The following is a 23,666-nucleotide window of genomic DNA, read 5'->3' as shown; positions in this document are numbered from 1 at the left end:
AAGACTTCAAAAATCTTTTTTCTTATGTTATTCCTTTATTGTGTATGCACTAATGCATTTATAATTTGCTTAATATTTAACAGAGGAAGTCGAATGCCAATCTTAAGAACCGGAAAGCGCCCGCAAGGATTGATCATCATGGTGGTTCCATGCCCTTCTCATACCGGGTGGAGTCGTATCGTCAGGTGCGCCATTATTTAATTTAATATATATATTCCTTAGTATTGTTTGAGTTTTAATCAACATTACATTTTTTTTCAGGCTGGTTTGCAATTTCCGGAGCTCGACAACTACGGGGATGTTTATGGTCGACCCGGCAATGACAAGGGAATGGCGAAGCACGTTAGTTTTTTATATTTTAGTTTTATTGAACAATTTTTAATATTTGTATTTGATTTCCTAATTTCTAACGTGTGTATAACATTTTGAAGGCTGAGATGCTAGCCAAGAAGGCGAGTTATTTGGAGGAGGTGGCCAGCCAATACCCTCCGGACACTCCATTGGCGTCGATCTCAGTCCCCGATCGCGATGCCGGTCTTCGTATTACGACGGAGACACTGGGTGTTAGGCGTGGTAGGGAGATACGCGGAATGGGAGTGGGTCGGGTTCGTGATCTCAGCGCCGGGTCTTCGTCTCAGCCATCTGCAGAATTAGTCAACCTGTCCACTGAAGTGCAGATGTTGAAGGGTCAGCTAGAAGAATCGAGAGCGGCATATGCAGCAGATGTTTGGCCAGTTGGCTCGGATTGTACCTGGGTTTGTGCTGCCGCCGAACATTGACCAGTGCATGCCAGACTCCTCCACCGGTGCCGATGATGCTACTGACCTAGGGGGCCATTACTGATTGTATGTACTAATTATATTTGCATACAATATTAAATTGTTCCTACTTTGTATGGATATTTGGATATATAAATTTATTAATTTTGTTTTATATAGTTTTTTAATAAAGATTTTTCTTTTAAATATTAAATTCAAATATATAATTTAAATAAATTTTTTTTTTTAAATATGTTTAGGCGACGAAATTGTTTGTCGCCTAAACATGCTTTGGGCGACGAACTTAATCATTCATCGCCCAAATCGTGTTTAGGCGACGAAATTGTTCGTCGCCTAAACATATTTTGGGCGAGGAATAAAGAGGTTCATCGCCCAAAGCATGTTCAGGCGACGAAATTGTTCGTCGCCCAAAGAACGTTCGGCCGAGGAAATTAATTATTCCTCTCCCAAATCGTGTTTAGGCGACGGATAATTTCATCGCCTAAACATGCTTTGGGCGACGAACTGCCTTATTCCTCGCCCAAAACCTGCTTTGGGTGACGAATTTATTCGTCCAAACATGCTTTGGGCGAGGAATCATATGCTTTAGAAGACGAAAAAAATACGTTGCCCCCGGTGTCTTTGGGCAACGAAATTTTCTGGTTCATCGCCCAAACTCTTGGGCATCATGGATTGGGCGGCCAAGCTCTCGACGAACTCAGTTCGTCGCCCAAACGTTTGGGCGACGAAATTCGACTTTGGGCGACGAATGTAGTTCATCTCCCAAACCTTTTTTTCTTGTAGTGTTTGAAGGGTGTTTATAGTAGCTAATGGCTTGTGTAAGCTTCTATTAGCTACCTATGCTTGCTATGAGAAGTGTTTGGACTTTAAACAAAGTATCTTTTATTGATGAAAAGATGAGGATACAAGTGGAAATGTAGATGTCTAGGACAATAGGACTTAAGACTAGTGGCATTTAGTATTGCCTCTAGCACACACTAAGATATGGGTACATGTTATATATATAGATTACATGACCGACTTTGAATTCTCTAGAACATCTATTAGCTAGCCACATACTAGTGGTAGATTCTAGAGTATACTACACTTTTAATTATATTCTAGTACGTTCTCATATAAGCTTTTTCTAGACTCTTCTTTTATGTAGAATTATGTAGACTTCTCTAGCATAATTTGTCATGGGCTTTAAAAGAATTTTCTAGAAATTTCTAGTTGGTGTAGAATAGTGTAGATAATTCCACAAATGTGCATTACTTTTTTTAAAAGTTATACTTATATAATGGTATATATATCCAGAATTTCAGTTTAATTGTGCCACTCTAAGCTTTGCCCAAATGCCCCCTCCTCTCTTTGCTCCACCCTCTACAAAAAAGCCTCCTAGTTTGAGACATTGAGGTGTCACTGGTGTTATAAGCTTCAAACTAGTTAATCTCTCTCTATCTCTCTAACTTGGGTTTCTCCAAATTTGCAGGATTCAACAATCAGAACTTTGTGGTATTTTTAGCAGTTGATAGGTCTATTATTTGTTCAAAGGATACATTGTGTCATAAATACGACAGGCTGTGCATGACTAACCCCGATGTATCGATCTGTAGATATGGAGAACAAGCTAGGAAGAGAAACTTGAGATGTTAGTTTCTTTTAACTCTAACATCATCTTCTTTTTCTCTTTTTTAAATGAATTTTGGATCAAGTAATTGTTGATTGGTGGCTTAAACAAATGAATAGATTTTGGATATATTAGGATAATCATATCCAAAATACAAATTGGGCAGGAGAGAGTCCGATATATATCAGAACATTTATTTGTAAGCATAACAATATATAATACTTTAATCACATTAATTTTTTTTCAGATTTATAACAATTACGAGGATCAAGTACCAACTATGGGGTAAAGTTCATATCCAACATTACAACTTCCGCCCACAACACGCCCACCTCGCTTTCCATCACAAAAGTTGGGCAGTTCGCTTATTGCACCATCAAGACACTTCTTACAATCCATGCTAGAGAGGTCCCTTGTGCACTGAGCCAAACCATACAACGTCGTCGATGCATCGAGCTCTACTTCACCAGTAGCATAAAGCTTTGGATTACCATTATTATCACAAGCTTCATTAGCCAACCCACTTAACAATTCCTTAACTCTCTCATTAAACGGTGTCGGATTCTCTACTTCTTTGACGTTGCACATAGAGAACTTGTTGCTGCTATCAATTTGCCCAAAAAAGTCCAGATTTGAGTACTTTAACAAGCAGTGGTCGTACCATATTATGGCTCCTTTGCTATGAGGGCAGAGCTGGCCAAGCTCTTTGCTTGCATCAACCACACAAGTCTTACAATTTGAGGTTGAGACATCACCGCGGCAAAGAGCAAGCCCATGTACTTGGTTTTGGGCCTTTTGGGGTTTGCCAGTGGAACCAAGGCCGAACCCAGTAGGAGGGACTTTGGTGTATAAGAGATTGAACAGCTGGTTCAAGTTATCAGGGTATGGGGTGTTGGCAGTGAAGTTTTCAGGGCTGAAGCAGCGATGGTAAAGTGGAGAAGCACCAATGGCTGCATGGTGGAAAAGACAGAAGAGTAAGAAACCCAGTGGGATTGATTTGGAGCTCAACATATTGGATATATGAGATCGAGACTCAAGGTGGGTTTAATTTGTTCTGGTACGTCCTTCTGGATATGTATGTTTCTATATGTCCAAGAACACACGTACTCTATATATATAGGAGGTTTCAAAAACATTGTCTATGGCTGGAGTTGAAATTGCTGACTTTTTTATGGAAGCCTATTCAAAAATCTTACCGAGTACGTGTTGACTTGTTCTGCAGGAAACTTTCACTCTTGCACAACTTAATGGACAAATCATACAATATATGCTGGAGAAAAATATAGGTTAGATACTCACTGTATCATGTTGATCTGGTTTGGTATAGCCATGCATTCCACTTATTAGAAGTCACGTGTTAAGATTTTATATTTAAATAATAAAATCGGTACTTTCGGTTTATATCTTCATATATTGCGCATATATGGTCTAATTAATTTTATTTTCTATTTCTAATACATGATTTGAATATTTTTTAACAGGAAGATGGGGATTAATTCAAACTCGGGATCTCTTCAATATTGTAGAAAGAAATACTATTAGTTTAATATATAGTTAATAAACAACTTTATAAGTGGCTAAACCAATCATGTCGACGTATGAACCATTTCACTCGATCAATAAGTTTCGCTTATAAAGTTGAGAGAGGAATTCAAGTTTGTCGCGAGGGACTTAATTAACATAATGGACAGATGAAAGTCAATACCATTAATGGTTGGATTTATGCGTTTATTAATGTGTGTTTAAGTTTAATTTTAATCGGAAGTAAATTAATCTTGGTCAGTAGGCACACGCATGTTGACAAAGTCGCTTCTCTAGCAAAGAGTAATTAATATGGTACATATATAATAAACTGAATGTAAGATTTAGCTGAATGGCTGATGAGTACAAAATTTATTAGAAAAAAGACTTGGGATAAGAATTAAGATTCATAGTCAAAACAAAATAGGGTTAAATAGAAAAATGATACACGAACTTTACACTGATTCTTAATTTAGTCTATTAACTATAAAAAATGTCAATTTGATTCGCGAATTTTTCAAGTTGTACCAAAGCAGTACAAACATTAACTTCCATCTGAAAATTAACAGAATTGGTCACATGAAAATGTGATGAATGAACTAAGATGCCCCTGAAAATGTGGTCACTTGTTACGCACATGACCAGTTTCCACTTGTTACGCACACTACCTAGAGGATCGTTTTTAACAACTGGACCGACGGCCAATTATCGCCGGAATCGGCGGCGGAAGCCGCCGGCCTTCACAGCGTCGATTTGTCTTCGAGGGGCGTCGGGTGGACGATCGGAGCACACCACCATGCTCGGCTCGACGAGAGGAAGCTTTCTAGGCCGGTGCTGGGCCGCGAAGACACCGGAAACGGCGAGTCAACGCCGGAGTTCCAAACGGCAAAATCTGAGTTCTCGATTCTGAGGGGTTTCTGGGCTACGCCGACACCAGGGCGAGGAAGAGGGAGAGACGGCGAGCTCGGGGAGCTCTCGTCCGCCTCCATCCGCCGCCGGACGCGCGCCCACGCGCCGATGACAGGTCGGCGGTACTGAACGGGCGAGGGAGAGAGAGAGAGAGAGAATGTCGGGGAGAGAGGGGAGAGAGAGTCCCGAATTTTCTGGTCCCTTTGGGGTTTTTAAAACCCATTTTATGAAATTTACAAAATTGCCCCTTACTTTGAACGTCCGTAAAACCCAAACTATAACTCCGATTTACGCGTGCTTCGTGTCTACGAACTCGTGAGATCGGTATCTATCCAACGGGCCAAAAGTCAAAATAAAAAACCTACTAATTTTAAAAGTCAACTTTGAGTCAATCCCAATTTAAAATCAAAAATTTAAAATTTAAATTCAAAACCTTTTATTTTCTCAAATAAATTCCCAAGATATTTTAAAAATTTTCCTTGAAAAAAAAATACGAAGTCTCACAATTTAATCTCCCACTACGCCTTAAAATGACCATTATAAAAAATAAAAATTTTAATTTCTAATGAAACTTGGGTCGGGTCGTTACAACTTTACATTACATGATGATCATACCAATAGAAAACACTAGAATATGAAATAATATAATGTTCTTTTTTTGTTTGTTTTTGGAATGATATATAATGTTAAAGATAATTATGAGTTATTACTCCTTCCCAGAAATACAGATACTTCCATAAACTTTGAGTGTGAGGAAAATACTTAGCCTTTACTCTTATAGGATCACAGAGACATTAACACTCACTCTTCATTAACAAAGCTCTATTATTGTAATCAAGCAGTAATATCCCTTTTACACTAGAGTAATTTATTCTCCAGTAATCTGGCCTCTTTTACACTTTGTACATAAGAGGGTCATCAATTCATCATCTTTCTGACAAAAAAATAAAAATAAAAATTAAGAGGGTCATTATCTTTGTTACCTACCGGCTACCCCACCTTTTTGTCTACCAGAGTGGCGGGCTTATCTTGAATTCCCATTTTTTTTTTGTCTACCCCATCACATCTCCATCCCTTTAATCCCCCACATATGCATGTAGAACCACAACCACACAATCAAAGCAGCCTTTGACCTTCTCCCTATAATTGACAACTACTTCTGTATGACTATATGTGTATAGTCAGGTACAACTCTTTGCCCCAATTCCATCAGAGTTAATTAGGAGAGAATTAGAATGATCCTTGAAGTTGAAGTAATCTCCAAGGAGATGATCAAGCCATCTTCTTCAACTCCTGACCATCTTCGTCATTACCAGTTCTCCTTTCTTGATCAATTATCACCCCCAACGTATTTCCCTTTGGTCCTTTTTTATGAATTCAATGACAAGACAAAACCCAACATCAATGAAATATCCAACCACCTTAAGAAGTCCTTAGCAGAGGTCTTGACCCTTTTCTACCCACTCGCTGGACGAATCAACAACAACCATTTTATAGATTGCAATGATGAGGGCATTCCCTTCATTGAAGCTCAAGTCAAGTGCCAACTTTCTGATGTTCTAAAGAATCCGATCCCCAGTGAACTCAATAAGTTCGTTCCATTTGAACTAGACGATATTGCTAATGAATATGCCTTGGGCGTCCAGCTCAACATCTTTGAGTGCGGAGGATTTGCCATTGGCCATTGCATTTCTCACAAGCTTGCAGATGGATTATCTTGTTTCATGTTCAGCAAAAGATGGGCTGCTGCCACCCGTGGAGATGATCAATCCAAAATAGAGCGTCCGGAATTTGTCTCAGCCGCACTCTTTCCACCAAAGGAGTTTGTTGGATATGATGCAGGCATTGGTATAACAAAGAATAAAATAACCAAGAGGTTTGTGTTTGATGCCTCTATCCTCGAGGTTCTCAGAGCAAAATATGGAGACAGAGCTGCAGGGTTAGGAAATCAGAAACCGCCATCACGCGTTGAGGCTTTATCTGCTTTCATATGGAGTCGATTTGTGGCCCTTACCAAGGACACAGGCCCTGAGAAGTTTTACATTGTTGTTCATGCTGTGAACCTTCGTCCACGGTTTGATCCACAATTGCCTCAACATTCTTTTGGAAATTTTTATCGTGTTGCCATGACAGCTCCATTCTTAAATAGTATGGGGGAAGAAAATTGGTCTGGCGTGGTGAGGCAGGTACGGGAAGAAATAAGCAAGATTGACAATGACTATGTGAAAAGACTACAACAGGGTGATCATGAGCACTTGGGTTTCCTCAATGAAAGTGCTGATAGTATTATTAAAGGAGAGCTGGTTTCATTTAGCTTTAGTAGTTTTTGCAAATTTCCTCTGTATGATTATAATGATTTTGGTTGGGGGAGGCCTACATGGGTGGGATTACCCGCGCCGACCTTCAACAACCTTGTAAATTTCATAGACACCAAAGAGGGTGGTGGAATAGAGGCATACATTAGCTTGGAGGAGGAAGTCATGGCTCAATTAGAAAGTGATAACGAGTTTATCTCCTCTGTTCATCCAACTGGGTGTTGAATTAAGGGAGTGGGCTTATCATGTGTAAATTATGAATGTGTAAAAGAATAATGTTATTCTTAATTTGAAATCAATCTTCTAGCTTTTCCTCAAGTAGGTAGAAGTGTAGCAGTAAGGCTGGTTGGGTTGCTTCCTCCAATGAAATTTGATCTCTGAGTGGGTTACATTTTTGGTTTTGAGTATAAAGATGTCTTAAATTTGAGTCTTGACACAACGCTAGCTATTATCTTCACCAATGACCGACCATACCTCTCATTATATATAAGAGATTTGTTTACAAATATTGTTGTTAGTTGAGATAGAATTAATCTTTGAGTGTTTTGATTATATGAGAATCTTTTGGCTTCATTAGTTTAATGAGAGGAGACTGTCAGATAGTGTTGAATCCGTTACTTGGTAGTCTGATGTTCAGCAACTTGAGTCTATTAGGCGAAGTCTTTTTGTTCAACTTTGGTCCCCAGAATAATTTCTTTCAAACTAGACAGCTTCCAAGCAGAATTTCAAAGACCAGATCATGTTGGCCTTAGATTACCGTCCAAGGGGAAAACTTCTAGCTATCCTCCTCCAAGTAAGGTAGCACTCACCCTACCTCTTTCGATTGCTGCTTGTGTCTTACCGTGCACCTTTTTGTTAGAGAATTTCTAAGTAAAATTCAGTTGGCCCTTGCTATGATGAAGAAGGTCTCCATTGTCTGCTCGAATCAATTCAGAGGTTGTGTTATGGTTATGGTTATGGTTATCTTTTCAGTAAATAGATTTAAATTTCACTGATAAATATTTTTCCAATTAATAACGACATTAATTAATTTAGTTCTATCTTCATGCTGTACAGAAGGATAGAGTGAGCCAGACTTATGGATGGCAAGTCTTTACCTGCAAAGATTTGGTTCAAGGTTTGGATGATTGGATTCAGATTACCGAACCCGAATGTGTGATAATTGATAAAATGACCAAATTGATTTTGTTTTTCTTTATGTTTTGTAGCAACAATTCGCAATACGGGTCAATGAGGTGACTCGTGTGCTTGAACGCATGAAACCAATGACAGCAATGGCAGCAAGCTTAGCACTGAATCCGAAAGCTGCATCCCTCGAGCTTCAGGCTGTACTGATAGCTTTTGATTGCAACCCACGGTGGCTGTCAAAGCATCTGCCGAGCTTGGCACAGTCGAGGAAGGTCCCATTGATCTTTCTCAAAGATAAAAAGGGGGCTTCTTTAAGATTGGGTCAGCTTGTTAAGCTTAAAACAGCCATTGCCATTGGAGTTAAGGTAACTATGCCTATTATGTTTATATTTGTCTGTCAAAACCCTCTTGGAGTTATTTGAAACATGAAACATTCTACTGTCTGTAGGCTAAAGGAAATGCCATCAATCAAGTTGTTGATGAAATTCTTCGTGGTGATTCAATTCAGCTTGGAACTGAATGCCTCAACTCCACTCAAATGCTTGCTATAAATGCACAAGGGCATGTCCAGAGATGAACCTCTGTTTTTTTGTACATGTTGACCACAACAGCGTCTTTCTTCATGTTCCAAAGGGTAAAGGGTTCCTTCTAGAACAATCTTATGTATGACATAACTGTCAGGCAGTAGCCTTAGGATTGAAGATTAGGCTTGTTTTTTCTAATGCCAAAGGCCAGGAGAACATCTTCATGTTCCAATGGGTTCTACATAATCATATTGCCCATTACCAATGATTTCATAGTGTCCATATTCCAGGACCAACCAAGATCTTTCCCTAATTTCATTAGCACTAAGCTAGCTACTCAAGCCGAATCAATGGAAAAATTCAGTGACATTGCAATTTCTTCTCATTATGATTAAAAATTTACATGCATCCCGCATTAGTGTTGCAACATTTTCCCTCTTTTTTTTAGTCTAATTTTCCATTTATAGTAGATAGGATCATATCTAAGATGGACTTCTTAATTTATGTCTTACTAATAAACTTATTACTTGTATTTGAAGTCAGTGAGACATTGACTCCTAGTAGAACAATGCACAAGTCCGTTCAATTCTTACATGCAGTTCTCAAATTGTTAATGGAAAATCAAAGCAACACATGTGCACTTAGAGAAGACTACTTTCCTAGATAAGAAAAATATGACTATATAAGAATTATAATGATTCCGATGGTACAACTGCTCGAATCAACGCTTAAACATAAATTATGGAAAAAAAAAACAAAAAACAAAAAAGGAGAAAAAGAAAGCACAAAAAAAGCTATTTTGCATCTAATTAATTATTGAAACAGTAGCATAAAATATTTATTCTGATTGAAAAAATGGGAGGCCAAAGGGATATTATTAAAGCACAGCACTAACCTGGCCAAAAAAAAAAACAGCATCGATAAAAAAATGTTACAGTAAGAGAGGGGAGGATGGGGATACCAATGCCACCCCCAAACTGCTTACCCCGCCCAAAAAATTGAAAAAACAAACCTTATTATTCAACTCACCCACCAATCTATCTTATCTAGGGATGGAAACGGGGCATGTTGAGAACTCCCACATTGAAAATATAAGTTCTTCCATAGTGACTTATAAGGGTTAAGACTATATACTCGATCTCGATCATTAATATCAGAACAGGCTATCCACATGTTAGGTCCAACGATCGCAAGTGCTCCTACGTCACCTAATATGAATTATTTACGTGTTAGGCTTGAGTGACGCCACACTTGGAGTAGCGCACTTGTTAAGAGAAATATCTCATGCACATTGAAAATGTGACCTTGCATAGTAGGTTATAAGAGTTTTGGACTACTCCTCTCATTGTCAACTGGTTTTGGAATAGATGTCTTTTTTATTTCACGAATCCGCCTAAATTTCCCAGGTAATTAAACAGGGATTCTCTGCCCCCAACCCCACTGGAGAGTTCCCCCTTGAACCCCTCCATGAATCCTACCTCCTTTTTTTTGTTTTTTTTTTTTTGCCATAATACACACTAACAGTTAAAATCATGTTTTAATATTTAATAAAAAAATTTCATGTGCAAAACACAAATTCTTAATATGTAAGTGGCAATTAGGAATCTAACCACCAATATTTTTTTATAGATGTATTAGTAATGTGCAAAAATAAATCCGATAGTCTATAATTATAAATTCATAATCCATAAATCAATATATCCATAAATCCATATACCATAAGCTATACATCCATAATTCATAAATCCTTAAATTCATAAATACATATACCACACATGATACATATATATTATAATATTAACATATTTAATATAAAAAATAAAAATAAAGTAGATATATAATCAGGGCGGGTTCAGGGTCAGGGGAATCAATACCATACCAGCCTCGTCCCCGATTGGTTCCTTGTTAAAAATTGCCGAATTCGAACCCACCCCGTATAGCATCTCCATTTATTTTTTAATCGGATCGAGGCTCTGCAGAGACCCTAATCCGCAGATATTTTTGCCATTCCTAATCTTATCCCGTAAGTGGGCAGTTTGGGGTTTTTAAATTAAATTCGATTGTGTTGCAAAAAATCAGAATTGTTGATGTGGCATTTAATCAAAGAATTAACTTGACTACAAAAAAGAGGAAAACAGATTATAAAAAACACGGTACCTATTTTTGTAAAACCTAACTAACTAAAGAACTAAAGCCTAATTATCTCAAATTAAATAAAAAAACAAAATAAAAAAAAATAAAATAAAAAAAAAACTCAATTCTTCTATTTTTTAGACGATATGCCTAAACATCGGCTGTCAAAACATTGTCTCTGATCAGCTTCAATAAAAACACATTACCTTTGTCATGGGATTACAGGATCGTAAGTCATATTGTTCTTAGCTACTGCTATCCCAATGGATCCGTCTAAATTGGGTTATAATGATCCATTTTGTATTTATGCATAAACTTAATTAATTTTGTCAAAAGGAAAAAAAGATTAGTAATTAGAATTCCTACTCATTTTGTGATTATTACATATAGGAAATATTCATAGGTTGTGTATTTTGAGACCCATTATGCAGTATCACATACGACATTAAGTAATTAGTTTGTTCGAGACATATTATAAGAATCATTTTATTTTAGAAAAACAAAAGTAAGATGTGAAATGAATCAAGTTTTTCTTAATTTCTTTAGCAGAAGGCAAAACATTACAGTATTGAATCATATGCATATACAATTACAACCAAAAAATAAATTCCTAAATATATTCCATACAATCTATCTAAAAAACCAAGACCAAGAAAGCTAGCTATGTGAGCTCTTGTGGGAAGAGAAAGTCGGGTATAGGAATCCGAAATCGAAATTGCACTTTGGACTCTCAAAACCTCCACCACCACCACTACTACTACTGCTTTTGCTGCCACTGGTACTATGAGTATCGATCATCGGAAGCATCAACGAGCATTCGATCGTGGGCTTCGTATGCCAATCTGTGATCGTAGCCGATGTGGAGTACTTGTTTCGAAGATTGAGCTTCACATCAATCTCGTAAACTCCACTGTTATTAGCAACAACAGAAGGCTCCTCATGAACCCCAAGAACCAGTAGCTGCTGCCCTTGGAAAGTGGCTGTGAGAATGGTTGTATTGCTTTGGGGTTGGTAGAAGGGGTTCAAGTGGAGCAGACCAAACCTGTGGTTCTTGTAAGAAGCCACGGCTTCAACGCGCTCGTAATAGACGCCGTAAGCATTGTTGGGGTTTTGGACTGTGATTGTCAGGGTGAGATTGTAGTGAAGGGTGGCGGCAGCGACGGGGGCAGCAGCGGGGGCGGCGGTGAAGTTAAATTGGGTGACTGAGGCATGAGTTACGTGAAAGTCGACTTTAACCGGGCCGGTGTAGTACAAAAAGAAGGGGAGAGCAACGAGAAAGATGATGATGATTATGATGATGAGGAAAAGGCAGAAAAACCTGAAAAGACGATAAGAAGCAAGAGCAGCAGCTTCTACTAGTTGTTGTTTTGGCATTGAATTTTCTGTCTTTATGTTCAACACAACGTGATCAGAGGCGGCCATGAGATTAACTGGTTTGTGTTTTGCCTCTAATTAACTGCTTATCGCAACTACTAGCTTGTACAACAAATGAATTGTATGTAGTGGTGTGGGGTGTGGTATATATACATTCATTTCCTATTTTACCAAGTATATGAGGTTTCCTATTTTACTAAGTATATGAGGTTTCCTATTTTCCTAAGGAATAGAAACAATCATGCACAGCCATAAGAGGTTCTATAAATCCGGTTTATATGTATAGGTCACCTGCGCGCCCATTTATTTGTAGGAGACAGCTTTTTAGTTGCTTGAGCAACAAGCATCTGCCATGAATATCATTTTATTTTTGTTTTTTGGTCATCAAAAGATATCCATCATTTGATATATATTTTTTTTTTTGCCATGGATATCACTTAACTTTAATTTATCTGCATTTTTGCTTCTTCCTTAAGTCCTCAATACTAGTTTGTCGACTTTATTTTAATTTTTAACTTTAAAATTTTGGACTCCACAAATCTCATTTTACACTCTAAAAGGATACAGTATGAAATCATACCCAATACCTTCACCTTCAAAAAATAAAATGATAGACATATTTTTTTAACATGGCAGTGGTCAAAGAGCTTCGTTTAGAAAAAAAAAAAAAACAAACCCATAAAATTTCAGTCAAAAAAATAAACATAATAAGGACTAAACTCTAATTTTCTGATTTTACATAGACAATTTTTACACTTACATGTCTAGAAAACTGCATACAATGTCATATAGTACGTTTAAAGTTCAAAATATTTTATAGTCAATACTTCCAGGCGTCCCCCTAATTAGGTACTTAGATACCCTTTTTTTTTTTTTGTCACTCCTAATTACATGTAGGCAACGAAATTATAATAATTGATTTTTTTTAATGTCTAGAATGCACTATTTGCTAAATGACTAGTTTAGTGACACTTGGTGAGAGATGATACATGTCAGGGGATGAGGAAAATATTTATAAAGTGATTAAAAATTAAGAATTAAAGATTAAAAACTAAAACCAGCATTAAATATATTCTTTTTTCTTTTTCTTTTTTTTAGTTTAAGTTTCATATAGTTTTCTCATTTCTCCCATATATTATCCTTCTCTCTGGTTATAAAAACAGTAAATGGATCCCAAAGTTTCCAAAAATCAGAAAAATAATCACTGATAGGTAGTTTGGTATCAATGAACGGAAAAGATTTCAGCCGGTTGACTCATACAAAAGACGTTACCAAAATTGCAATTAAAAATGTGCATGCTTTAATCCCCTATGAACTTCTGTTTCTTGGCTATGTTCATGTACGGCCTGATGACCCTTTTGTTTTTTGTTTTTTGTTTTATTGAAACAACATGATATTAAAAAAACCCCAAAGGCAGAGAAACAAACAAACAAAAGACAACAGCAAAGCCCAAAGAGGCAAAGCTTAAACAAACTAAAAAAAAACTACAGCCACAGAAAACCAAAACGACAACCCAATTCCCCAAATTTCTTCAACAAAATATGAGGTTTCCTATGAGAAACAGGAATAGAAACAATTAAGCACAGCCATAGGAGGTTCTATAAATCCCGTTTATATGTATAGGTCACCTTTTAAGAAAATCACACACATTTATTTTTTGTAGGAGTCAGCTCTTTAGTTGTTTAAGCTACAAGCATCTACCATGAATATCATTTGATTTTTGTTTTTTCGCCAGAAGATATCATTTGATTTTTTTTTTTTTTTTGCCATGAATATCACTAAAATTTAATTTATCTACATTTTTGCTTCTTCCTCAAACCCTCAAACCCTCAATACTAATTTGTCGGCTTTACTTTAATTTTTAACTTTAAAATTTTGAATTTCACAAATCTCATTTTATACCCTAAAAGAATACATGGTGAACTAATACCTTATACCCTCAAAAAATAAAAAAATGATAAGACATTTTTTTTGATGTGGCAGTGGAAAAAAAAGGCTTCGTTTAGAAAAAAAAAAATACCCATAAAATTTCAGTCTAAAAAATAAACATAATAATGACTAAACTGTAATTTTCTGATTTAACATTAACAATTTTTACACTTACATGTCTGGAAAACTGCATACAATGTCATATAGTTTAAAGTTCAAAATATTTTGTAGGCGTCCCCCTAATTAGGTATTTAGAAACCATTTTTTCTTGTCACTCCTAATTACATGCAGGCAACGAAATTATAATAATTGATTTTTTTTAATGTCCAGAATGCACTATTTGCAAAATGACTAGTTTATTGACAGTAGGTGAGATTATACATGTCATGGAATGAGGAAAATATTTATAGTGATTCAAAATTAAGAATCAAAGATTAAAAACTAAAACCAGCATTAAATATATTCTTTTTTCTTTTTCTTTTTTTAGTTTTAGTTTCATAAAGTTTTCTCATTTCTCCCATATATTATGATTATTATCCCTCTCTGGTTACAAAAACAGTAAACGGACGCTAAAGTTTCCAAAAATCAGAAAAATAATCACTGATAGGTAGTTTGTACTATGCTTGTTGTATCAATGAACGGAAAAGAGTTCAGCTGGTTAAATCATACAAAAGACTGGTTACCAAAATTGCAATTAAAAATGTTTATGCTTTAATCCCCTATAAACTTCTGTTTCTTGGCTGTGTTCATGTATGGCCTGATGACCCATTCAGTCTGGGCTTCACTCTGATCCACTGTTCCTAACTTTATCTGTAACACAAATGCAAAAAAGTGTCAACAAGTAAACACTCTACTAGTCATAAACATAAAAAAGGACCTTTACCAAGAAGCCAGGTCATTAGATCATCACACTACCAGCACACTCAAATCCGGAACTCGAACCTGGGACTAGACCCAAAGTCCAATCCTCAACCCGGAATCTTGGATCCCAGACCTTTGACTTGGGCCTCGAGCCCCAAACTCTTGTTTCGAGCCCTTGTCTTTAGACCTAGGCCCCGAACCTTGAACCCCAAACCCTAGGTTCGGGACATGGTACACTAATACCAAGTCATTTTCAAAATTTTTGAAATTCCATACAATTTTCATATATGATATCAAACTTGTTTCCAAAATATTAAAACTACTAAGAATAGAATCCAAATTTTGAGTTGTATACTAGTTTTTGAAACTAATTTTCGGATCATGAACCAAACAGACCCTAAAATTACCATCATTTTCCAACATTTGGTAGTAAATAAAGAGAAAAAAAAAAAAAAAAAAAAAGACCACCAACCCAACAAACAGGTTTCTTCCAATGTGTATGGGAAGCTTGAACCTAGAAAATGTTGGGCATAGGATAGGAAGGGTAAGAGATAATTGGGCACAGGTTTTTCCGTAAAATGTTCAACGCAGAACACTTAATTGGGTAAACCTGTCTTTTGGGCCAACTGCCTTAGAAACACACTTCTTCAAGCACGAAAAAACAAAGAGAACGACAAAAGCCACAGCCACAATTCCATGGGGGAAGGTAAAAGTAACAGAGACATTTAACAACTGTTGCCCACAGAACATCAACAACATCCCCATGTGAATTTAAAATGAAGCACGTGTGATATCATTGCAAGAAGGAAAATTTATCGACAATGAAGATAAAGTGAATAAATTGTGAAGTAATAACCTTAAAGAGCCTCAATTCAAACCGAGGACCAATCTCCTTCAGCTCAATGGATTTAGGACCTCCATGCTTCTCATAAACATGATGCCTGCAGGTTCTCAAATTGTTAATGGAAAATCAAAGCAACACATTTGCACTTAGAGAAGAATACATTCCTAGATAAGAAATAACTGGCTGTATAAGAAGTATAATGAATCCCATGGTACAACTGCTCGCTAAAGCAATGCTTAAAGACAAAATAGGGAAAAAAAAACAGAACAAGAAAACACAAAAAAAGCTATTGCATCTAATAATGGAAACAGAAGCATAAATATTTTATACTAACAATGTATAAAATACCAACCAGTCATCCACAAAAAAGAAAAAAAAAAATGCTCCAAAGCGGTACTATTGCCAACCCCAAACTGCCCACAAAATTGAAAGAAAACAAATTACTCAACTCACCCACCAATATTCCCAAAACACCCCAATCCTAACTATTTTTGTGTTAGTTCTGAATGACAACGCCTATGGCAGCTACCTTTAACCCTAACCCTAATTATTTTTTGTTGGTTCTGGATGACGCCGGCCATGTTAACCATGAGAGCTGCCATGGACGCTGCCATAGTTAGAACTAAGAGTTCTCTTATTTAAAGAGTCTTTTAGTATTTCTTGGAGTCTTGGGAGTTCTATTAGAAACCTTAAATATGACCATCTCTTGTATGCAAATCAGATTTGGATGAATGAAAAATTAAAGGGTTGTTCAAGGCTCGGTGCCCTGATATTTCCTCCTCTACTTTCTTCTCCCTTCTCCTCCTTCCTATTATTCTCTATTTCTCTAGTTTCTCTTAAATTACAGCAACCATAAAACTTTCTTTTCCCCAAACCTTTTCTACTAACTAAACTTTTTATCATGTAAAGCCCCACTATAATCATAGGAAACACCCACCTTCTGTTGTCCTACATCAGTCAAGTATCCGTAGTAATTTATGCACACACTCAGTTGGAAGATTAATGGTCGACGAGAGCCTTAGCTAGGCGTCATCGCACTACCTACAATGCAAAGAATCCAGAACCAATATAGAATGTCTTTGAACTTCTAATCGAAATGATGACCTAATATTTCGTATGTAAATGGCATGGCATCTCTGGGTATCAATTCTGTTTTTTTTATTTTTTATTTATTTTTTTTTTCTTATAACTAGGTGGGCAGGAGGTTGGTTCAACACTTCAACCTGACCCACCGACCCAAACTGGCCGAATTTCTGTAATCTGTTTCGGTTGCTGTGTGGCATTTTACAGGAATCGGTTATATCCCGACCTGAACCGAGATTCAAAGGGTATTCCTGGGTTCTCAAATCCATCAAACCGACGATAATCGACCCGACCACTCTCCTCATCAAAAAATTATGCATGCATATACTGTTATTATTGAAAAAATGGCATGCATAGAGGCCACAAACTCTGAACTTTTATCTTTCACCATGAATTTATACATTTATCACAAGATTTGTAAGTTCACAACTGCAGAAAAAGAGAAAAGGGAAAGGAAGAAAGAAAAGTGCACCAGCAAGACAAATGATAGAGTGACTTAGAGAACAAGAAAAAGTTCCGATTTAAGTTAAGATTAGGTGGAGTTTGCCAGGGACACATGCACAAGCACACATGGAGGAAGAGATCCAAGCAGATAATTAACATTGATATGCACACACATGGAGAATGTCTAGATGCTTCTTCATGATGATTAAGCTTATGACACCAACTAAACAATATCCTCAAAGAGCATCCTTACTGGTATGTAACAACAAACCAACCTGAATGAAATGTAATCAGACTGATTGGCAAAAGTGATTATTCGTTTCGTATCTGGCTTTGGCACTGGAAAGAGATGCTTTAAAATATTTGCTGTCCTCTCACCCAACTATTAACAATCAAGAAAAGAAAGAAAATATAATAAAACAGTCAATAGGTTAGCAATTAAGAAGACCAACTCAAAAATATGAGGTGATGCAAATATACATAAGAATAAGATGGGTAGTAGTACCCCATATGCACCCCAAATCAGAAAAAAATAAGAATACAGACAGATGAATAATAATCAGGGGTAGGTTATCAATAAAGACAGAAGCACCAACATCAAACTAAGTAGGATATCATTGTGCTTCCAACAGCGAAATTCCCCAACATAGTCAATAATAAGTATAAATACTGTAATGCTGATTTATTTAAAGAACAATTATAGTTATCATCCTTCTCTCTGAAATCTGAACCATACTATCAACCAGGTCTCAGTTGTCATATTTTCAATTAGATCAATGGGGTCTGATCTTTCTTGGCAAAATATATTGAGTAAAGTGAGCAATCAAGATGTTGAAATTTTTAAATGAGATATGATACCTTAGTCGTGAAATTGTTAAGAACCAAATGTGGATAAACCTGTGGCATCGTTCCCATGGCTTTCTTGTCCTTGATGTCATGTCTTGTAACCTAAAAGTAAAATACTATTAGCAGAGTGAATAAACTAAATAAGTCAAAGCATAGATCCAGTGCACGCACCACAAAGTCACAAAAGCAACAAAAAAAAATTAAGCAAACTTAAAACATTAATTTCAATGTTCATCATGATTGGCATTCTACAACTGTTACTATCACCTCTTCCGTTTATGTTTCTTTGCACTACAAAGCTGATGCTTTTTTTTTTTATTATTATTATAATTATATTATAAATAGATTCACCAAAATTAACTATGCATGGACTGTAAAAGTGGTCCATGGACTTTCATGGACCATCTCAAGTTATTGGATTGCCTTTTATATTTGGTTTCCAAATTTTAAATCCTAGTCTACTTTTGAGACTATGTAGATCCATAAATTCTTTTCATTCAACAAACAATACCTTCCGGTAAATGTTTCCAGAAGCTATGAGGCTGTCTTGGTGGATTTAAGCAACAGAAGTTTCATTCCCAGTGTGAGGCCGAGATTTATCTTCTTTGACTTTCTTTTAATTGTTGCAACTTTACAATGAGTTTCTATAATTAACTAAACTTTGTTCAAGTGAATTAACCCTTAAAATCACAAATTTGAAAACCATAGCACATCTCTTCCTCAAGCACTGTTTCCAGTAACCAAAAAATCTCTGATGCCTGACAGTAATAAAACTTAATCCCTTTCTAGCCCAATTCAAACCTTTAGACCATAATCCCTCTCTTTCAGTTTTCAAAACTGTATCTCTGCCTCACTTTCTCCTAAGTTTTGTTGCTGAAGACTACTAGAAACTTCCTGTTGTCTGGATTGCTTTTCTGCTGTTCTACATCAGTTTTAATATCAAGATATTTGTCCTGCATTAACACAAAGATTATTACACTACTTACCACATTGAGTAGTTGAAAATAAGCTGTTGGACCAAAAGGAAGGTGGCTTATAATCAAACCATCTGGAACACCACGATGTTCATGAACCAACACAACATCCGTAAAATCATGTGCACGGCAAGTTTCAATAATTTCAGAAATAACCTGCAGGGTTTGGAGTAAAGAAAAAGAGTCAAGTAGATGCTTTACTATGCAAAAGGACCAAAGCATCAGAACCATGATAGGTATTATCCTCAAATGTGAAAGGAGGTCAAGAAGTACCAACTCTTTTCAATTTTTTAACAAATTGCAAGAATTCCAACACTCAAGAGAAATAGAATAACATAGAAAAGAATTAGTGGTTTCACCTAAAAAAAACAAAAAAATTCACACTGTGCTCTCAAGTAAAGGGGCCACAAATCGCAGCACAACAAATGATTTTTTTTATTATAAGAAACATACTTTTATTAAAAAACAAAACAGTACAACATAAAACAGTGAACAAGATGTCCACTAACCTACAAGCTCCTAGACAACAAACTCTAACAGAATAACAGATCCAGGAAAACAAAGATGTAGGAAAACCTCTCTAATACACAACAAGCCCCCAATTAGACAAAATTACAGAGAAAGAATAACAGATCCAGATCTCCCGCATGATGGCACAAATACCCAATCCTTATATCTTGCGCCCCATATCCTATTCACCATTCTTCTATCAATTTGTGATCTCTTCGTCTCTTGCAATATTACTATATCTGCCCCTGAATTTACCATTACTTGCTTAATAACCCTCCTCTTCCTAACACCCCCTAATCCTCTCACATTCCAACTAATTATCTTCAATATCCTTGGCCACACCCCTTTCTACCTTCCCCTCTTTCTTTCTTTCATAACTAACCCCAAATTTCAGATTCTTCAATTCCCTTTTCCCTTTGTTCTTATGAATTGCCTTTTGCTTCTCCCGCTTTATATCCCCATCCTCTGGCGCAATAGTCACGTTCATATTGCAGCACAACAAATGATGAACAATGTAAGAACACAAAGAATCACACAAAAGAGTGATTAAACTGAATACACAGCAAATATCTGCCAATAACTCAATGTTGGGAAATGCATGGTTCATTCATAAGAACCGAAACACCACCATGCAGAAAAAAATATTGGCGAATATGTAAGTTCAGAGAAGAGCTTAGCACTTGTCTGGTGTCTGTGGTTAGAATTAAATGGCAGCACTTTCAATAGAGTCAAGGATTCATTTATAGACTTAGGAAGGGCAATTCTTGAGAAGGCTGTTTGAGTGGAAAAAAGTTATATCCATCTTTTTATCCTATTTGTCATTTCCTATTTTCCTTACCTTTTTTTTTCACCTATTTCTATATACTTCTTGTGTACTCAGGTAATGCTCCCTGGAATTCGTTTTATAAAACCCTTTTAGTAACTAACTTACTAAAAGAGAAGTCACTTGTCAATAAGTCATATTTAGAAAAAAAAAAAAAAAAAAAAAAAAGGATATAATATGTTGATTCTCAATTTCTTACTACTATTGAAAGTCAAAACTTTCCAACAAGCTGAATTAATTGGAGAATTCGCAACTTTATATTACCACTAGCAAGAAATGCAAGTCGACCACACTGATAAGGTAGGGAAGAACCAAGCTAAGATATAATATACTGAACTCCCCAAATTATGACCATACTGGGAGAGAATTAGATTTATACATTAGTTCTTACCAGATGCATGGGCATTAAAAGGGAACAACTAAAATGGCATTAGGCAGCTTCCAAGCTTGTTTTCCTATGCTTGTATACAATGTCCTAGCCAGTCAATACCATATATATATAAACTACGCATTCCACAAAATGAAAAACTAAATGCTCTTAATAATTTTCTTTATAATACGAAGGGTGTAATGCATATTTCTAGATTTAAAATTCACCAGGCATATTCTCGACCTCCATGTAAGAACAACAAAAACAAAACATGGAAACTGCCGTACAGTCCAAATATCAAGCAACCATGGATTTAAGTAAACCGAACTGTAGTGAATTAACACCCCCTGTGATCTTGTCCTTGATGTATTCTAGAGTTAAAACAGATATAGCAAACAACACACAATATGGCAGCAAAAGTAAACACAAAGAACACCAAGATTTGTTATCGAGGTTCGGCGAACTTTGCCTACGTCCCCGTGTGATCCTTAGAGAATCACAGCTGCACTATGTATAGAATAAGAGTACAAGAACTTATTGAAACCCTAGACTACCCAACTCTGCAGCCGCTCTCTTCTCTCTTGCACAAATAGCTCTCTTGTGTTTTTTCCTCTTGAAAAACCCTTCCCTTCAAGTCACTCACCCTTGAGTCTCTAACCCGAGTCTCCCTTTGAGTTTCTTCCCTAGAAGTCTCTAGCTATATATTTTTTTTATTTATGAGACTTGCAGCAGCCTATTTATAGAGCATAGACTTACCTCTTACAATATGGATTCCTAATCCTAATAGAATTAGGTAATCTACCTATTAGCTAATTCTATTCCCTTGTACACAAGGAAAACCCTTTAGAACTCCTTCCCACACTAGGAAAGTCTTGTGCAAGTCCTATTTGTCTTCCAAAATCGTACCCCACTAGGAAAACAACAAACTACCCCACTGCCCAGTCTCCCTACTGCTCTTGGCCAGAACTGTAGCTTCCTCCAGAAATTTCCGACGAGACAAAACCACAACACGAACAGGGAAAAAAAACTAAGCCAATAAATATTGGGAAAACAGTGCACCAACCTGGCCACCACGATTCATTTGTTGTGCATTAGGAAAAACAAATTTCAGTTCCTGCAACAACAGTGGCATTTGAACCATAATATTAAAATCAAAACCAACCTTGCAAACTACCAACAAAGTGAACATGAAAAGTTCAGCAAGATGAATATATTTATATGATATGAAAAGCAATAGGATATACCAACCTTCGAAAATTGAATTAGCGGAGCACTCGGATCCCGAGAAGTAGTTAGCAGAATTTTGGGATCTCTTTCTGATGCGTTTGCATACTCATCATCGATATGTGACCTTGGGACTAGGATGCAGAAATGAAAATTATGAAGAATCACTAGCTTGATAAAATTTAAAACCAAAAATTACATGTTAATATTATTGTCGAATACATTATAAACTATTATAAATAAACAAGAAATATAATACTTTTAAATACAAGAAAAGAAAAAAAATATCCTTTTTTTTTTTTTCTGTTTAGTGCAGCACGAATAAAGGATGCTCCTCATATTCTACAGCAGACAAAAGACTATACCATGTGATAAAGTTTTGTACAGCCTAATTTTTGTTTTTGATAAGTAAATAATTTAATTAAGAAAAAAATAATAATAAGCCAAGAAGAGTGCTTCTTCTCCACACCCAATACCATAGTTTGAATTCCCTCCCCCTTTGACCTCCTCTGTAACTAACAAATGCTTTTCCCCGTCCATGGGTCAATTATTCCACTCCATCCAGGAAGACAGGAAGAAGTGGAACTGAATTTCTATCCAAACCATGATCTTTGCTTTCAGACAAAATGACCATGCAGGCTAACAAAACTCAATTTCTATCCTAACAACCGAGCAAGGCAAAACCCAATTTACCACAATAAAAAAACACAAACACCCAAGCCACCAAGCAATGCAACAAAAGATTTTTTTGTTATGCCATCAATAAACGACAGACTAGTGCAATTTCAAGTTAATGTCATTTGTTCATATATTTTTTAAAGCAAAAGCATCACAAAACAAAAAGAAAAGTAACAGAAAATAAAGAATTCCCAAAGACCCATCATACCAGCAGTGCTTTCATCCTCGAGATCGATTTCTTGACGAAGCACGGCCTCCTCATTCCGAAGCTCAGTAGGAATCGGTTTTCCCTCTACAAGAAAAATAGTTGGGTGCACCCAGAAAAAACTTGAACGTAGAAATAAAGAACAGAGAGGACATAGAGAGAGGTGAAACCTTCTAGAGCTTCTCTGATCTTGCGCTTCTTCTCGTAGAGCAACCGTTGTTTTCCTTCTAAGCTTTTTCTGTACAAGTACTCTCGCCGTAATCTAATGTTTCTACGCAACATATTCTTCTCCGCGCAACAGAGAGCGCCTACAGGAAGGAGAACGCAAGGACGCAGTGGGTTTAGGGTTTAGGGGTTAGAGATGGCCTAATGAAAAGACAATGTGTTACTGTTATGGATATCCCAATTAGGAGAAATTATTTGGTGTGGTAACATGGCAGGATGATGTAATGTTATTAATTTACTCAAATTATAATATATATGTATAATAATTATGTCTAAAATTCTAAAATATATAAAAAACTTAAAATTTAAGAAAAAACTCTTAAAATTATCCATGTATTATAATTTTAGTAAATTGGTA

The 23,666-nt window shown here is 36.4% G+C and overlaps 2 protein-coding genes and 2 pseudogenes across 2 annotated transcripts; 2 read left to right on the top strand and 2 right to left on the bottom strand.

The window, feature by feature from the left end:
- Positions 1-2,655: 2,655 nt before the first annotated feature.
- On the bottom strand, positions 2,656-3,429 carry LOC147292663 (antimicrobial ginkbilobin-2-like protein pseudogene; annotated as a pseudogene).
- Positions 3,430-5,902: 2,473 nt separating this feature from the next.
- Positions 5,903-7,442, top strand: LOC147292662 (stemmadenine O-acetyltransferase pseudogene; annotated as a pseudogene).
- Positions 7,443-7,582: 140 nt separating this feature from the next.
- Positions 7,583-9,141, top strand: LOC147292661 (uncharacterized). Its single transcript, XM_086231914.1, has 4 exons — positions 7,583-8,069; positions 8,190-8,250; positions 8,342-8,626; positions 8,710-9,141. Exons 2-4 carry the CDS (start codon positions 8,212-8,214, stop codon positions 8,836-8,838), a joined length of 453 nt encoding a protein of 150 aa, XP_086088040.1. The 5' UTR covers positions 7,583-8,069; positions 8,190-8,211; the 3' UTR covers positions 8,839-9,141.
- Positions 9,142-14,786: 5,645 nt separating this feature from the next.
- LOC147292660 (uncharacterized) lies at positions 14,787-23,464 on the bottom strand. The gene is made up of 9 exons (XM_086232776.1): positions 23,254-23,464; positions 23,087-23,170; positions 22,225-22,334; positions 22,040-22,090; positions 19,286-19,429; positions 18,312-18,401; positions 17,729-17,835; positions 15,939-16,023; positions 14,787-15,031 (listed from the first exon to the last, which is right to left on the bottom strand). The coding sequence occupies exons 1-9, from the start codon at positions 23,363-23,365 to the stop codon at positions 14,933-14,935; spliced, it is 882 nt and encodes a 293-aa protein (XP_086088902.1). The 5' UTR covers positions 23,366-23,464; the 3' UTR covers positions 14,787-14,932.
- Positions 23,465-23,666: the final 202 nt, after the last annotated feature.

The sequence above is a fragment of the Dryas octopetala genome, chromosome 2 (genome assembly GCF_963921425.1).
Source record: "Dryas octopetala chromosome 2, drDryOcto1.1, whole genome shotgun sequence".
NCBI classification, from domain to species: Eukaryota; Viridiplantae; Streptophyta; class Magnoliopsida; order Rosales; family Rosaceae; genus Dryas; species Dryas octopetala.
The sequence above is the reverse complement of the archived record's forward strand: the minus strand, read 5'-3'. Positions and strand labels throughout refer to the sequence as shown.

What these genes read in the sequence shown, in the direction of transcription:
- LOC147292661 (XM_086231914.1), top strand. Translation starts at nt 8,212, where the DNA reads ATGGATGGCAAGTCTTTACCTGCAAAGATTTGGTTCAAG. An exon ending in CTGCAAAGATTTGGTTCAAG is followed by an intron (nt 8,251 to 8,341) that starts GTTTGGATGATT and finishes TATGTTTTGTAG; the next exon opens with CAACAATTCGCAATACGGGT. An exon ending in CCATTGCCATTGGAGTTAAG is followed by an intron (nt 8,627 to 8,709) that starts GTAACTATGCCT and finishes TACTGTCTGTAG; the next exon opens with GCTAAAGGAAATGCCATCAA.
- LOC147292660 (XM_086232776.1), bottom strand. Translation starts at nt 23,365, where the DNA reads ATGTTGCGTAGAAACATTAGATTACGGCGAGAGTACTTGTACAGAAAA. An exon ending in TCTGATTACATTTCATTCAG is followed by an intron (nt 16,024 to 17,728) that starts GTTGGTTTGTTG and finishes GAGAACCTGCAG; the next exon opens with GCATCATGTTTATGAGAAGC. An exon ending in TTGAATTGAGGCTCTTTAAG is followed by an intron (nt 15,032 to 15,938) that starts GTTATTACTTCA and finishes TTTGTGTTACAG; the next exon opens with ATAAAGTTAGGAACAGTGGA.